Source organism: Exophiala viscosa (genome assembly GCF_022695815.1).
Source record: "Exophiala viscosa unplaced genomic scaffold EDD37scaffold_8, whole genome shotgun sequence".
Classification (NCBI taxonomy): Eukaryota; Fungi; Ascomycota; class Eurotiomycetes; order Chaetothyriales; family Herpotrichiellaceae; genus Exophiala; species Exophiala viscosa.
In genome coordinates this window covers 675,893-692,081 of record NW_026944360.1, presented here as the reverse complement: position 1 = coordinate 692,081, position 16,189 = coordinate 675,893, and the positions used below count along the sequence as shown (strand labels likewise).

At 51.4% G+C, this 16,189-nt stretch overlaps 9 protein-coding genes across 9 annotated transcripts; 8 read left to right on the top strand and 1 right to left on the bottom strand.

Annotated features, from left to right (window-relative positions):
• Positions 1-251: 251 nt before the first annotated feature.
• On the top strand, positions 252-3,760 carry EDD37DRAFT_651800 (uncharacterized protein; the record flags this gene model as incomplete). The annotated part of the gene is made up of 4 exons (XM_062818397.1): positions 252-483; positions 536-2,529; positions 2,587-3,132; positions 3,218-3,760. 4 exons carry the CDS (start codon positions 252-254, stop codon positions 3,758-3,760), a joined length of 3,315 nt encoding a protein of 1,104 aa, XP_062668415.1.
• Positions 3,761-4,077: 317 nt separating this feature from the next.
• Positions 4,078-5,573, top strand: EDD37DRAFT_478201 (ER membrane protein SH3). The gene is made up of 2 exons (XM_062813178.1): positions 4,078-4,434; positions 4,493-5,573. The coding sequence occupies exons 1-2, from the start codon at positions 4,395-4,397 to the stop codon at positions 5,137-5,139; spliced, it is 687 nt and encodes a 228-aa protein (XP_062668414.1). The 5' UTR covers positions 4,078-4,394; the 3' UTR covers positions 5,140-5,573.
• EDD37DRAFT_478860 (uncharacterized protein) lies at positions 5,257-5,878 on the top strand. The gene has a single exon (XM_062813186.1). The coding sequence runs from the start codon at positions 5,374-5,376 to the stop codon at positions 5,713-5,715; it is 342 nt and encodes a 113-aa protein (XP_062668413.1). The 5' UTR covers positions 5,257-5,373; the 3' UTR covers positions 5,716-5,878.
• EDD37DRAFT_478202 (uncharacterized protein) lies at positions 5,575-6,952 on the top strand. Its single transcript, XM_062813179.1, has 2 exons — positions 5,575-6,584; positions 6,636-6,952. Exons 1-2 carry the CDS (start codon positions 5,758-5,760, stop codon positions 6,691-6,693), a joined length of 885 nt encoding a protein of 294 aa, XP_062668412.1. The 5' UTR covers positions 5,575-5,757; the 3' UTR covers positions 6,694-6,952.
• Positions 6,953-7,211: 259 nt separating this feature from the next.
• EDD37DRAFT_610945 (alcohol dehydrogenase) lies at positions 7,212-8,240 on the top strand (the record flags this gene model as incomplete). Its single annotated transcript, XM_062815253.1, has 1 exon — positions 7,212-8,240. One exon carries the CDS (start codon positions 7,212-7,214, stop codon positions 8,238-8,240), a length of 1,029 nt encoding a protein of 342 aa, XP_062668411.1.
• Positions 8,241-8,584: 344 nt separating this feature from the next.
• Positions 8,585-10,320, top strand: EDD37DRAFT_478204 (uncharacterized protein). The gene has a single exon (XM_062813180.1). The coding sequence runs from the start codon at positions 8,928-8,930 to the stop codon at positions 10,212-10,214; it is 1,287 nt and encodes a 428-aa protein (XP_062668410.1). The 5' UTR covers positions 8,585-8,927; the 3' UTR covers positions 10,215-10,320.
• A 75-nt stretch (positions 10,321-10,395) lies between these two features.
• On the top strand, positions 10,396-12,464 carry EDD37DRAFT_479580 (uncharacterized protein). Its single transcript, XM_062813191.1, has one exon. The coding sequence runs from the start codon at positions 10,495-10,497 to the stop codon at positions 12,148-12,150; it is 1,656 nt and encodes a 551-aa protein (XP_062668409.1). The 5' UTR covers positions 10,396-10,494; the 3' UTR covers positions 12,151-12,464.
• Positions 12,198-13,804, bottom strand: EDD37DRAFT_479532 (elongator complex protein 2). Its single transcript, XM_062813190.1, has one exon. The coding sequence runs from the start codon at positions 13,500-13,502 to the stop codon at positions 12,246-12,248; it is 1,257 nt and encodes a 418-aa protein (XP_062668408.1). The 5' UTR covers positions 13,503-13,804; the 3' UTR covers positions 12,198-12,245.
• An 11-nt stretch (positions 13,805-13,815) lies between these two features.
• EDD37DRAFT_658675 (WD40-repeat-containing domain protein) lies at positions 13,816-15,968 on the top strand (the record flags this gene model as incomplete). The annotated part of the gene is made up of 3 exons (XM_062818996.1): positions 13,816-14,808; positions 14,860-15,478; positions 15,508-15,968. The coding sequence occupies 3 exons, from the start codon at positions 13,816-13,818 to the stop codon at positions 15,966-15,968; spliced, it is 2,073 nt and encodes a 690-aa protein (XP_062668407.1).
• Between the last annotated feature and the right edge of the window lie 221 nt (positions 15,969-16,189).

Sequence of the window (16,189 nt, the reverse complement as noted above, 5' to 3'; positions counted from 1 at the left end):
GACCTGAGAGACTGCATCTGGTCGTCTGCCAAAAGGCCTAAACGGCTGTATCTTACTTGGACCCTATGTTGGATGGGCCTAGATCATGTTCGATGTCATTGGAAAGATGGGAACGACTGCTCGATTGGTCAGGCTGGCACATTTAGGTATTGCCTTTCAGCCTCACGCCAAGCCTGGCAGCATTTGAGCCTGATCAACCTCATGTTCAGTGGGATTGAGCAGTACCTTATTCTCCTCATCTTCGCCACGTCATGTCCGGAGTGGGCGAGGCTACCGCCATTGTGAGCTGCGGCGCCGGCTTAATCCAAATATATGACACCGGTTGCCGCATACTCAAGCAGATCAAGGCTCGCCGGCGAGCCCATGGGGCCTTACCTCCTCTAGACCTTTTAGAGGAATCTTTTAGGAAAAGTAAGAGACTGATAGAAGAAGTGGTCGTCGATGGCAAGCTCCGGTTCGGCTCTAGCTTCGAGGAGGGTGATGGTATAATTGTGTTCCTATCCAGCATAGAAGTGCGCATACTAACATGGGATAGAGACTGTGCAATTAGCACTTATGAGAATTACGATCGCCACTCAGAATACCCTCCTAGTCGGTCTGACGCAGCTTGGAGACGACGATGATGTTATTGATTTCGATGCCTGGATCGACACTCTGGATAAAGGTCGAACGGATGCCGTTTCCGCGCTCCATGCGCTGTACCAGCGGAAAATGGCGGAAGAGATGCACAGAAAGAAGAATATACAGATAGCACAAGCTGTGCCCCAAGGAGCGCCACCCAGTCTACCTAAGGCTATGCGGGAAGCTCCTAAGTTATCCGAGGAAGACCCCAATGAACACTTACCAGTCCTTCATTCTCCTGAAAATCCGACGAAAGGCCCTCGCAGACTCACCACATCGCGCTTCAATCCATATCGAAGAATGGGGTCAAACCGAGCCTCGTTGATGTATCCGTCCTCGGAAGCAACGGAGCCAAAAGAACATCCTCGTGATCATAAAGACAAACGATGGGGAAACGATTTGGTAGGTTCCATCAAGACCTCTGACCAAGATGCGCTCTCCGTAATATCGGCGGATTCGGGCTACGCTAGTATCGGACAAACAGCGTCGTCGCGAATTGAAGACTATCATGGTACCCAGACCTCGGACGGCTGGGGCTGGCTTAGGCCCCTTCAGGAAAGAGAACGTGCGGCACTTGAGGAAAGAGAACATACCGTACTCAAGGCAAGAGAACATGCCGCTCTCAAGGAAAAAGAAAAGGCCGCACTCAAGGCAAAGGAACATGCCGCCAAGGGAAGACAATATGCCGCACTCATGATGGAAAGACAATATACCGCACTCATGATGGAAAGACAACATGCCGCACTCAGGGAAAGAGAACGTGCCGCACTCGAAGAAAGAAAACATGCCGCACTCGAAGAAAGGAAACACGCCGCACTCAAGGAAAGAGAACACGCCGCACTCAAGGAAACAGATCACGTGGTATATCATGATACCAAAGGTGTGATGTCAGGAGAGCTGTCTCTCAGTGAACCCATTGCCCAACCATACGACCATCCTCGTCCCGTTGTCAGTACGGATGTTGTGCACCCACCAGCTGAGTTGAAACCCCCCGTATATGAGTTTGCAGTCGATACGTCCGACTCCGTGTATAACCCCAGCGGCTCAGACGGAAAACCCAACGAAAACCAGCTTTTGTCAGAATCTGATCATGACTCCGCTTTGTTGCTATCAGATGCAGAAGACAGTAAATCGATAGGCCCGCCTCCACAGACTCGTCCGGTTATGGAAGAAGCACAAAGTCAGATTCGCGCTCTGTTTGTGTCGAATCAAGAACTTCAATCAGTCGCTACAGACTTGCTTGCAGGTATGGGTAGAGATCTTCTTATTGAGAATCTGAAAGGACTGTTGCTGTCATATTACAAGTCACAAAAACAACTTGCAAGGTCAGATCTCGAGCATGCGGTCGTGGGTCTGCTAGGCAGAACTTTGAGAGAAGAAAAACTCGCCATATACATAGCAGACAGCCTAACACCAACATCGGAGCATATACGACATGGCCACGAGGAGAGTATGGATCACTCACGCCATGCAAGAGCTGACATGGAGATATGGATCTCGAACAATGGAGCATTTTCCATGCGTCCCAAGTCCACAGACAGCGAGAACGCAGATTTTGACTATCATGACCCGAGTGGTCTCGAAGATGAGCATATGTCCGACAACACCCCAGTTGAATGTGCGCCTATCACGAGAGCTGGACAGTTTTTATGCACTGGTAACGCATTTGAAAACCTGCTGCTGAATATGCAGATGCTCTTGATACCCAGCGAGTTTCACATCTTGGCGGAGACGTTGTTAACCATACCGAAAGACGATGTGAGAATTGACCGCGTGTGTGACCCGACATTCTGGAACGAATGCAAGATATCTATTGACGAGGTCACAAATGTGAGCTGGAATTGGTGGCCCTTGAGCCCAATTATTCCGCCGCTACCGGAAGACCGTGTAAGAATATGGTGGAAGTGTGTAAGTGCACCGAAGTCGAGCTCGGGATCAAGATATGCAATGGCTGATGAGACATAGCATTGTGGAGATGAGTTGTGGGAAGATATCCCAGATGATCAATATCACCTCTTTCGCAGACTGTTATCTCCCAGGAAGTCGAAACCGCGTCATACACACTTGTGTCAGACAGCTTTCAGACACACGGGTCGAGCTCAGCGGACTCATTCACCGGTTCCCAACGGATCGGGTCCTGCCCCCGATACCACAGCCCCGGCTCCTGCAGCGTACACAGGTCTGGTGCAGTCAAGCTTGAGTGTGTCAAGCTCGCCTTCAGGTTCAGCGGCCTCCAGCTCGCTGTCACGCTCGGCTAGTCCCACGTCCTCTACCGATGCTACGAGCGTTGTTTCCGCCTCCGTAAGTATATCTTCACAGCAGCACATGTATGTGCTTCTCGGTATTGGTGGCATGCGGAGCACACTTGACTTGGAACACATGGATGTCATCAAGGACACCAAGACCGATGCGGAATTCTTCAAAAAGCTCAACGATCTGTACAGGTCAGCACGAGGGATGCTGAGAATCTTATTTTCCATTTGGAGACTGAGTCATTGTGACTTCGTGAAGGTATGTCGTGCCTTGGCAATGGTGCACAAGGCGTGCATAGTACCACTTTGCGATGCATGGTACGCTGACTTCCAACGACTGGTAGTTCAGAAGATTCAGACCCAAGAGAGTGACTGACTTGTGCGAAGACTTACCTGAGGATGAGGTAGAGTACACTTACAGTCCGCGGCCTCCAGAAGTCACAGTGTCAGCGCCCGGCATCACCAAGCACATGTGGCAACATGCCCTTCATCCCTGCGATGGACGGTTAATGGGTCTCACATTAGGATTCTGTGCACTTGGATGGTTTCACGACTGTGTTGAGTATTTTAATCCGGATTCGAGTGAATATATTGTTCGAATACCGAAGAAGCACTCGGAATGGCTGGTGGAAACTGAGGGTATTGATGATGCCTTTGGGATTCTGACCAAGGAAGAGCCGAGTATTCTTTACGTGCTCGTTTATCACGTCCTCATTCTTGCTGGGCCTTTCGCATTTTGGGGTTGGGCAATGCCTCGTGAGTCTCGACAAGATGGTTCATGGGATCTACAAAACCCAAGTGTACCTGTCACGATTGCTTTGAGCCTACTGTCGCTGTTTTGGGCGTTAGCCTACCCATTGAAAATGTTTCGAGATCCAAAGTTGTAGTCGCAGCTGGGGGGAGGCGGTTTGCCAGAAGATTCTGTGCTACCTGGTTGAACAGGCATCTCATATCGCCTTCGCTCATAAAGTAACGTACATAACTGGCACTAAGAAGTAGATATGGAGTCATCAGCCAAAATTGGAAGCGACCCGGTCTAGAAGTGTAGGCAGTCCAGTCTTTTGACTTCGTGGTTGTTGGTTTTACGCTGGGAGATGACAGTTCTTATCGTTATCAAAGCACAAGTGGAGTTCAATGCAACATCAGAATCTGAGGGAGACATCCATCCGTCAAGCCTCTGGGCAACCATTAACTTCCCAGCCGCTTCGAGTGGTTGTTTCTGGAAAAAATTGTGCGCCCTATTCACGAGAACATCTGTCCTGAAGTACTGTCTGCTTTGTTGCATACATTACCTTGCCTGCAAAAGATCTGTGTGGACGTCTCACATATCGCGCCGTTGTCCGCATCGTCGAGCCGAGCTGTTGCTAGTCGGAGAAGATAAATTCGGAAGGAAGTCAGCGCTGTCCACAGACGGATATTTGTCGCACTTCATATCTTCACACAACAGTCTGCGAAAGCTTTTCAACAATCCTATCCTTCGAATCTTCGATACCTGGCAGACTGCGCCCGACAACAGCGAACATGCCTTCAAATCCATTCGCGACGTTCCTAATCATCGTTCGTAAGTAACACCATTGAAAGCCTCTGTCGCGTCGCGTGATTACTGACATATACAACAGCCGTCGCCTTCTTTTTGGGCATCGTCTTCTCTCTCTTCCCTTATGACTACCCTCTGCTATGGTCCACGGCCCCCACGCCTACCGCACACTTCGACGCGATCGAATCGCATCTGAAGCTATTGCACAGTGCGCCGAACCTGATCGTACGCATTTTACACATCATGGTCGCCATGGGCTTGGGCGGGTTGATTTTCAAGCTGTACAAGCCGACCGAGTCGAACATGCTGTTTGACGGTGGCAGTCTGGTGCTCTACATGGTCGCGGTGATCGTCTACATTGCCAACGTTGTCAAGGGCTTGCGGCTTGTTACCGACGGTAGCTACGGAGTCGGGCTGTCAAGCTTGACGGAAGATCAACTCGACAATGTTGACAGAACTGGATTTGACGTTGATACTGGGGATAGTGTGCTCGGTCGCGAAGATAACCTCAAGGTTCTGGCGGCGAGTAACACTATTCTCGCGCTGGTGCTGGTCGGTGTTTTGGTCCTGCAAATCGGCCAAATGTATGCGGATCGAGTGGACGAGCGCACGATGCGAGAGTTCAAGGAGAAGGAGAAGGCTGAGCTGGAGAAGAAGGAGAGTGAGGCAGCTTCGGGGCATACTGTGAAGAGACAGGCGGGTGGTAAAGAGGGCAAGAAGACAAAATGAACGATCAGGGACAGACTATGAGGAAAAGGAGCTGTAATATTGGTGGTATGGGTATGTGGCATCTCAGAGCCGGGTATGTCAGGAAAAGACCTCAGTATTGGAAACGTCTTTCAACCATGGAGAGTTCGGTCCTTGTGTGCGGCGATGGCACAACAGAGAAAGCCTGTATAAATTTTTACTTCGGCCTTGTATGCACCAGAACCTATATCAAAATGGCACCACGTATGGATAAACATGCAAAGAGCTCTTCGAAGTTGGATAGTCCTTCTGTGTATTCTCTCCACGACGCGTGGATGGCGTCACCAGAAGGCTCCAGGCACAAGGGATGAGTTGACTGTCCAGCCTTGCCAGGTACGACTGACTCGTTTGCAGTTCCCCAGGCTGCGTTGTAATGGTGGGAGGAAATCGGCACCGGAGTCGGAGAAAGTCGTCGCTGCAGATTATTGGCTCAAAAAGTGCCTCTCTCATTGTTCTCTCCGCAGCCAACTTTTGTACTGTATTTCCTTCAGCCTGATCATCTTGCCGTCCGTACACTCATTATCGCCATTTCTACAGTGCTCGACCTGCTCTTATTAAAGGCATCTTTTCACTTATTTGTTGCGGACATATCTGGTCAAGATGCCTGCGACATCGAAATCTGTGGCAGACCTCCCACGATTCCTGCTCCCTCGTCTTACTTGGACCACTGCCTCATTCGCTCAGAGTGCACCACAAACATTACCAACACGGCTACCGAGACTACATTTACAAACAATAACATCGTTCAAGTCGGTCTCCCTGCCTCGATCAATACATACAGGGACCGCTAGATCCCACCGTTACTCCACGCCTCCGTCTAAGAGACAGCGCCTCTCGCTGCAGCCCTTGCGCTCAGACTCCGCTCCCATTCGACACAATGGCGTCTACGTCGCTGTATTCAAACCGGCCCGCAAGGCATTCTCGACGACTGCCGTACAGAGAAAAGAGCATCACTTTGACACTTTGAAGTTTGTCCAGAGGTTGAAAGAGGAAGGCTTCAGCGAGGAACAAGCCGTTGCCATGATGCGGGTTTTGAACGACGTGATAGAAGAGTCGATTCAGAATCTAACACGCACGATGGTCTTGAAGGAAGACGCCGAGCGCAGCACGTATACTCAGAAAGTCGACTTTGCGAAACTACGGAGCGAGCTGTCAAATGCCGACAGCACGGAAGCACAATTAACAAGGTCCAGCCATGAGAGACTGTCCAGTGATCTGGCCAAGTTGAGCTCGAGACTGAGGGATGAGATTGGTCGAACCCAGGCTAGTGTCCGGTTGGATCTGAATCTCGAGAAGGGCAGAATTCGAGAAGAGGCCAATGGCCAGGAGATGCGCATCAAGGAAACCGAAGCCAGAATTGAACAAGAGGTTGCAGGTTTGAGAGAACGTGTCGAGGCGGTCAAGTTCTCGACTCTGCAATGGCTCATGTGAGTTGCATTTTCCGTCTGCGAAACGCACAGTTACTAATCTCTTTACAGGGGCGTCTGTACCGGCACGGCTGCATTGATTCTCGGTGCTTGGCGTTTGTTGATGTGAGAAGGTCGATACTCCATCTGTACGATATACTAAGCAGGGCGAATCCGGACATCGTGGTTTTTGAGTCAAGTCGTTTCAGCCAGCACGGAGGTTTTGCCATTATCTGCTCACATGAAATGATCTTTCATTGGCTGTCACCGATTAGTCAATGCGACGACGGTCGATAGACGGTTACTTTCACAATCCAACTATCTTCTTTTGCTGACTCGGATTCCATCAGTCAGCCAATGTTTCTTGGCAGCTTTGATACAGTGATCCTTCGTGATGCCAAGATCCTATATGGAAATCTTGAGTTCCATTCGAGCGGAGCCTCGGTCTGCAGGGGGTGACCTCATATCGCACCCCTCAGAATTACACATTCCCGGATCGAGGCATCCTCAGCACTCGAAATATATATTTATATGGCACCAAAGCACCCAGAAGCATTTTTCAGAGTACGACGCTGGACCTGAATACTTCCTAGCTTGTTGACCATATTACACAAGGTAGATTACCGTACTCGCCTCAGTCCCAGAATCATGTCTAACAACACCACCACCGTCAAATCCTGGGTCTATACGACACCGACCTTCCCAGATACACTTACTCTTTCTTCAACAAAGGTGCCATCAACTCCCACTCCAGGCCATCTTCTCGTTCAAATCCATGCTGCAGCACTAAATCCAGTCGACATTCAGCTCATGAACGTCCCACTGAATTCATTACCTTATCTAAATGGACCCAAAATTCCTGGCCGAGACTTCGCCGGGACAGTATTGGCCACTGGGTCAGACACGAAATTTTCCAAGGGCGATGAAGTCATGGGCATCTCTATGGCCCTCAATGGTTCAGGGTCACTGACCGAGGCCGCCGACATTGATGTCAACAACCAAGCATGCATTATCAAGAAGCCTGCCAATCTGTCTTGGACACAAGCAGCAAGTTTGCCTCTGGTCTATCTCACCGCGCGGACCATTGTGGAGAAGTGCAAGCCCTACATGAAATCCAACACGCCATCTGAGAACAAGCTCGTTGTCCTTGGCGGGTCGTCCGCGACGGGCATGTACACAGTTCACATCGCAAGGAGTCTCGGCTGGGAAGTGTTGAGTTCCTGCTCTGGACGTAACGCCGACTTCGTCAGAGAAAAGGGTGCAGATGAGATTGTCGATTACACTACGTCCTCGACGGCGGTCGTTGATGCCGTGAAGAGGTTTGCACCACATGCAATTGCAGATTGCGTGGGCGGGACAGAGTGTATTGATTTAGCACCGAAGTATGTGACTATCGTGGGTGATAAGACGTCAAGGTCGAGTATGGGTGGTAGCGCGCTGTACTTGACGCATCCTCGGATGGTGGCAAGGTGGTTACTAGGCTGGTTGGGCTTGGGGAACTCGTATGAGTGTATCTTGCTTGATGCGAGGAGGGAGTGGTTGGAGGAAGCTGCAGGACTGTCGGAGAAAAAGATTGAGATCGATAGTGTGTTTGAGTTTGAGAAGACCAAGGAGGCGTATGAGCGGTTGCATACGGGGAGGGCGAGGGGGAAGGTTGTGGTTGAGATCAAGAGGTAGGAAAGGACTCTTGCCTCGGATTCGAGTGGCACTGCGACATGATTTTCGACTGTTAGTCACTTCAATCAATATGGTACTGAACATCTACGAGTCCTTCCCTACATTCTGTGGTGTTGGTTGGCTCTACGGATAGCGTTCGATTCCATTGAGTGCCTAGCATCATGAGGAATATATGCAGGAGGCGCATTGAGAATACTTCCTACGTCGTGTAGTGCTAGGCCACTCAATATCTTCATTTTCGCGACTTGGATCTTGTTCTTGTCTATCTACAGGGTTGATCGGCTTGTCGTCATGCTGGGTAGGGAGTTCTGAACAGGGAAAGATCATGCACAATTCAACCAGAGCCTATGGCATCCATGTCGTAAGGAAGACAGGGATCACACTGGCCTTGCTTCCTACCTAGGAACGTTTCCCTTTCGAGAGAAAATGAATAGGGACTTTACCGTTTCGAGAGAAATGAAAGATGGAGACTCATCACAGTCCAATCAAAGTCTATGGGTTCATGCAAGAGAGTGAAAAGGGTCATACTGGCCTTGCTGCCTAGTTGCTTCGTACTGTTAGCCTGAGTCGGCCTTATTCTACGCCCGCTCAGTATACATGCCCCAATGCCATGTATAAGTACTGGCCACAACTGGTCTCACAAGCAATAACAAGACTTCTTCCTAGATATTCAGGAGAGCATTCACAATGGTACAACAAGGGCCTCGTTGGTTCGACTCGGTCCCGCACATAGTGCGATTTGGCATGCAGGACGAAGACAATGGCAAGTCATGGACGACATTCTTCCGCAATGGCGTGTATTTCACAGTGAATGTCGACAAGGACGACGTCCAGGATACGCCATTCGGAAACAAGTGGCTTGCAGCCCTGAAGAAGGCGGAACCTATGGCCGGCCCAGATTTCATGAAGATATGGATTCCGTGGTATGAGGCTTTCTGCGATTTGATCATCATGCAGAGCATGCCTTTGCTCAAGGAATTGGCGCCGGTGCGGAAACATTGGGAAACGCTTGAGGACCACTTACGCACGCCGAAGTACGAGGTGAAGATGGTTGCAGAGGGTGGCGATGCGGTGGCCAAGTATGAGAGTGGGCCAATCGTGAGACCTTCGTATGACTATTTTCTCTTGCCGTTCGATAGGTTTGAGGGACTTCCTGATCCTGCCGAGGTCCGTTGGTATCACGCAAGAGAGTTGACGGTACTGAATCCGGACAAGAATTGGCGCTCTCCTCCTACTAAGATGCGCACCGGGGAGGGGGAGGTGTTGTACTTTGTCAAGTGCGAACCATTCCGTGAGTCGGTTGAAACGGGGATTGTTGACAATGCCTCGATTGAGAGGATCAACGCGCATTTGCGATTGTACAGACAGACGAAGGGGGGTGCGCATGCGTCGACTGGGGAGCCTCATATCCCTAAACTCCAGGGGATCGTGGTGAGCGAGGCATATGACTTTGCTGCACTAGGGACTCAGACCTTACCATCAGTTGGTATTCAAAAAGAAGAACAGGAGAGATGGGTAAGGGAGCGGCCGCAGCAATCGCTTGCTGGAATCCTGGTGACATATGTGTCCAAGGCGAAGACCTTAGCGGAAGTTAAGGAGCTCTTGCCTGACGAGACAAGGGCAATTGAGCTGAAGAAGGGCGCCGAGAAATGGAGAGAGCAGTTCAGCTCCGTGGTGCAATATCTTCATGACCATGGCATCACGATTGGAGCGCGCACCACTGGGGACCAAACCTGGTACTACATCAATCACTATTCCATGTATCTGGCACCGGTTCCCGGTGCTGACTCTGGTCTGGATCTGGGCACAGCGGAACTCGCAGACGCAGACGCTTCGTTCCTGTTGACGAGCGAGAATGAGTTGCATATGGCTCGGAATCAACAAAGCGGCGTGGGTGACGACGGAGATCGAGAGAGATTTGAGGAGCAGAAGGCTTTGGATTGGGAAGCTGTAGAGAAGCTGTTTCATTTCTGAGGGGGAAGAGAGAGATGTTTGAGGGACGGTTGAACTTCGGCGAAATATGTAGCAAGGGCGAGCATGACCAGAGTGAGCACATGCCCTTGAATGAATACACCTTCTTTTGTGATTGTACACATGACAGAGTGAAATATCTGGTGAGAGTGAAGTATCAAGCGCCATCCATTATGTCTGCCTACTTATGAGGACTGCACCTGCCGCGTTGTTGTTGTTGTCTACTCTGGGACATGTTCTGTTTACTACGAACTCGGACGAGACATTTCCCTAGGCCTCTATCATGAAGAAGTCATTCATCGAGCGAATCTTCCCGAACCCGCAAGGGAGTGGCCTCCCACAGTACGAGCCTGAGTACCATGACTCAATCTCACATCGTTCCACTTCGCCGCAATCTCCTCCCCGTATCGCTCTACAAGACTCCATCGCGTCGACCTCCCACTACAGCGCCGGCGCATTGGCCATCTCACATAGCCCACCGTCCCAATCACTCGGTTCGTCCCTTGTACGGCACAATGACCCGTTTCTACCGGTCGAAAGAGCAGCGAAGAATCTTGAGAGGATGCTACAGAGTCTCCTTGACGCACAGTCAGAAGGCCTAAGTGCCGGTGTGGGCGCAGACTTTCTGGACGACGCTTCCTCCATGGGCAGTCTCACGCCCACCCCGTCTGTTGCCACGCCGTCCAGAGCAACCGCAAGTCTGAAAACTATACCCGTGAGACAGCCAAAACAGAAGACGACAACACTGCGAGAAGCTCGTCGTGGCCTGTCAAAAGCCATGACCGAATTCGCGGCGCTGAAAGACTGGGAAGTGACGCTGATTGATCGTCAAGTCCAGGTACGAGACGACGCTCTCAAAAAAGCCTCTGACCTTAAGAATCGCAAACGGCTGCTGGACGACGAGGTGCAGAAGATCAAGAGCGAGAGCGTGGCCGATAGTCTACGCTCCGAGGCGGAGAATGTGCAGCACGAAATACAGGAGCTAGAGGCCCGGCTGCTCGAGCTTCGAACCAGACACCGACACATGCTTGATCAGGTTCGAGAACTGGAGAGCTCGAGAGATTCCAAGCTCAGTTCGTACACGGAAGCATCGACCCTGAACGAGAACAAGATCAAGTCTTTCCTACGGCAGCCGCCGGTCCCTCAGATAGGCGTGGGAGACACTGCTGCGGCCGACATGTACGCTTTGAAACCGGAGAGGCGGACTCTGCAGATGGCTCAGGACCAGTGGACTTCGGAGCTGAATATGTTGCAATTGCGGAGAGCGGACGTGGACAGTGAGAAGGCGGCGCTCCAACAAGGCTCGAAGCTCTGGCGCGAAGTGGCGCATCGTGTCAGAGAGTTTGAGAGGGCTCTTCGTGCGCAGACCAAAGATATGACGCTATCGCAGATGCAGGCGGCCAGTGATGGCGCTGGTGATGCTAGCACCACCAAGGACGGGTCCAAAGATGCAATCTTCTCCCAGTTATCGGCGCTCGTGACTTACCTCCAAGATGCCCTGGCGCAGGCCGAGTCAAAGAACTGGAATCTGCTCATCTGCGCGATCGGAGCTGAGCTAGTGGCTTTTCAGGAGGCTCAGGAAGCGCTTCAGCCGCCATCGGACGCGGCGAACGGCGATCATGGCTTACTGGGTGACGAGCACCAGGTTGTGTCGCATCAAAACCTCATGAGTGCTGGGCTGGCTCCTACCAACGGGTCGCGAACGCAGAGTCCGGGGGAGAAAAGCAATCGTAGCCTGGAAGACACGTTACGAGAGTTTGGGAATGGGCTGAATAAAGGGAAGCAAAGGGATCCAGAACCGGCACTCGAAACTGACCTGGGATCCCTCGACAATGGCTCCGGTTTTGGACCTGATGCGGAATCACACAAAGCCGCTGGCTCGACCTCGGAAAGTGAGGATGATGACCCTGGGCCGGAGTTCTTGCTCTCACATACTTAGCCTGCATACCTTGAGGAGCAAGTCATTGTAACAATTACGAAGACCGAACTGAGCGTTGGGCGGTTAGCATTTTCCATGTTTACATTTATCATTAATCATCCAGAGGCACTCGTTTGTGCCTCGTGCAACCGTCTTCTGATCTCTGTGCTACTGATCTTGCTTTCGAAGTTCTGCTTCTCCTGCTTGTCCCCAATTTCGGAGTCATCAAGACCCGCACCAGCGTCCAGGACATCGACTTCAAAGACCTCGAGCTCTTTCCAGCCTTTCTCCTTGCGTTTGTCATTCACCGCTTTACCACCGGCTCGCGTCTCACCTGAGATGACCAGCGCCGTGATACTCTCGTCTGTGATCGTCGGACCAAAAGGATCTATGATCTCCGTGTAGTTTATAGATATATCATCGCCGTAGGTGACCCGTACGACCTTTCCATTCGGCCCTGGTTCATTTATATATTCCGTTTTCTTGATCGAGTTGCTGTCTGTGTGGAACACCAGGATGGACTCGACGAATTCGGCTGTACGCTCTTGACGTGTGGACCAGGATTCGACGACTGAGCCGTACTTCTTGTTGACGAGAAGGTCGTCTCCCGTAATGCCGACTGTGATGTGCCGAGGCTTCTTGTCTTGGGATGAAGCTGGTGATGACGGCTCGGCTAGAAGAACGGTTGCTGTCAAGAGCAGCTTGTGGCCGATGTGTAAATGGTCGAAGGTGCCGCCTACGGCGACGGATTTGTGGACTTCAACAGGTCCATCGTCTGCGTAGGGAGATGCTGAGCCTCCTGGGTGAGCGATGGCAGGGCCCGAAGGGAGTCGTTGAAGGGGTGGTGCGACGGCGCCTTGTCGGGACTGCCAGGCGGTTATGACAGACTTGAGATGTGCTTCCGCGGTTTCACCCTCTACAGAGTAGATTGCGTTGTAGGGTCGAGATGCTGAGACGAAGGTCTGAATGTCCACGAGGGGCCCAGAGAGGGTCTGTTTGCCGATGATGGATGAAGAGAGGGCTTCATTTCGAGGTTCCAGAGCGAATATACGTACGTCTAGGCCGCCTGGAAAGTCGAGGTCGACTTTGGTCAAGGCGCCGACGGAACAGACTAGGCTGTAGGTCTGGGCCAGGAGGGTTTGGAGTAATGGGAATATGGCCGTGCGGGATATGGATTGCGTTACTGGGTATGAAGGGGACAGGACGATAGCAATATCCAGGCGTGAGATTGTCTGGCTGTTTGGTTGGATAAGCTTAGGTAGAAGAGCCTCGAGGGTGCTTCTATATGAGGATTTTAATGATGCTGGTGTGGAGGGTAGTTGTAGAGCAGGGAGAAGGAGGAGAGATACTGGTTCTTGCGGGACGGGTGCCATCTTCTCGTTTTTTTAATGATCCGGTGTAATTTAGGTCTAGATGACCAGTCGATTCTGTTCAATAAGGAAATATTGTTAGTGCTGGAACGAGGCTGAGTGTAGGTTGGTAGTATGTTAATCATATTTGGGGCTGGTGGAGGAGTAGTCAAGTTACTGTGAATGCCGCGGCGCTTTCTCCATTAGACATGGTATTGGTGTTCGTGGATACTTTTATTTTGCTAGGCCAGCAACATCGACCACAGTAGCCCACATGCGCGGTTCAATCGCCTGTCAGGCTTGATAGCTACTAAACCTCCTTCTCGACTCTTGTATTATGTCCTCCCAAGGTCGCGGCCACCACTATACCCTCTCCGACTACCAAGCCGCTTACGATAATTACTACGCTGCGGCGAACGCGAATCCCGCAGGTGGTCAGAGCAGCAGCTCCTCCGGCGCTCCAAACGCCCAGTGGAATGACCACGCGCCCAACACTGCCTCCGAAAACACACAATATCAGCCAGACACGAACATAAATGGCAATGGCACCGTAATCCCTTTTCGCCCTGGTCCGAATGCGTATGGGAGTGGTCAATATACAGCCGCATCAGAGTCGCAGCCAGGGGAATACCAGTTAGGGCTGAGGCGGTCACTGACAATTGGGGGATCACAATTCAACACTCAGCAAGGGAGCGCAATGAGTGATGTACAGCATTACGGCGCACCGCCAGCATATGGAGGTGAAGCGGTATCCATCAACATTGAGCCTTCGACTCCTCAACATCCAGGAAGCGGTGCAAGTAATCCTGTCCCAGGAACGCTACAGCCAGGCCTCACGAACAGACCTGCTCCCCTCGCTGCCAGCAATACCGCACCGAACTTGCCCACCCTACCTCAAATATCGACCCAAATGCAGCAGACTCCTACGTCTTCAAGACCTATGACCATGAATCACACGCACAGCTACTCGAGATCGAGTCCGAACGTGATGGATCAGCCACGATATAAACCCTTTTCCAGCACTCCTGAACAATCCAGGTACACGTCGGCTGGACCTGCAAATATGCCAAACACTCCTCAAGGGCCACCCTCCTACTCTCCTTTAGGTCTGGCAGATATCAGGCCTCGCTCAGACACAAATGCGACAGACATACCGTTCAGTCCGAGTATAATGCAAGAGACCGAAAGTCAAGCATACCCTGACACAAGCAATTACGTCGCGCCATGGCCCATATATGCCGTGGACTGGTGTAAATGGCCCCCACGGTCCAACGGTCCCTCAACGGGCAAAATTGCGATTGGAAGTTATTTGGAAGATAACCACAACTATGTGAGAATAAATACATCTCAAGGAACACTGACAGACAGCTGACTCATGCAGATTCAAATCCTCGACACGATGAAAACGCAGATGGACCCGGACAACCCACACGGCGAGCGCGGTCTCGAGTTCGTCAAGACTGCAGAAGCTACACATGCATATCCCGTAACGAGAATTCTTTGGGAGCCGCCTTCGTCGAACAAACAGACGACAGATCTGTTAGCGACGTCAGGCGACCATCTACGATTATGGTCCTTGCCGAACGATCAGCACAGCTTCCAGTCCAACTCTATAACCCGTTCGGCGAACACAAAGTCTCCTCCTCTACAGAAATTGTCACCATTAGCTCTGCTGTCCAACTCGAAATCTCCTGAACATACCGCACCTATCACGTCGCTGGACTGGAATGTCGTCCAGCCGTCTTTGATCATCACTTCCTCGATCGACACCACGTGTACGATATGGGACATACCAACTTTGACAGCCAAAACGCAACTCATTGCGCACGACAAGGAGGTTTACGACGTTCGTTTCTGCGCCGACAGTGTTGACGTATTTGTCTCATGTGGCGCCGACGGCAGTGTGAGAATGTTCGACCTTCGAAGCCTGGAGCACAGTACTATCATCTACGAACCCTCAGACAAGCAGCAGGAGAAGAATTGTAAGAACTCCTCTCCCAGTTCTGATTGCCAACTAACAATTTCGCAGCACAATCAGACCCTCTGTCAACATCACCGACGCGTGGCGCTGGCGCACAAACGCTCTCCTTCCCGCCTCCACTCCTACGCATAGCCGCATCACCTCACGATGCTCATCTCCTTGCCACTTTCTCCTCGGACTCGAGCACCATTCGTGTTCTGGATGTGCGACAACCGGGCCAAGCACTCCTCGAACTGAAGGGCCACAGTGCGTCAGTGAATTGCGTTGACTGGAGCAGTACGCAGCGCGGGGTCCTAGCGTCCGGTGCAGATGACTGCTGCGTTTTGCTTTGGGATCTCATGGGCTCTACAGGCTCTGTGCAGGGAGCTGGCGGTGGTGGTCCCGGTCAGGAGCGAGGCCCGTCGGCGGTCTGGGAGTCTAGATATGAAGTCAGCAATCTGAGTTGGGCACCGACAATGGGGACGCTCGGTGTTTGTGGTGGGAAAGGCTTCTGGGGTGTGCAATTATGATCACATATGGTCTCTTTGTGCTATTTGTCGAGACCAGACCAGACCAGAAATGTAACGAGCATTGAGATGAGCATGAGCATCGGAGTACATTGCATATACCGGGAGTTTCCCTGTGAGCATATAGTTCCAAGTGGTGCTTGCTCGTTGAGACCCATCGAATGTCAGATGTCGTTGTCCATGAAATATTTAGAGTGCTAAGGACGATGACCTGTAGACATATA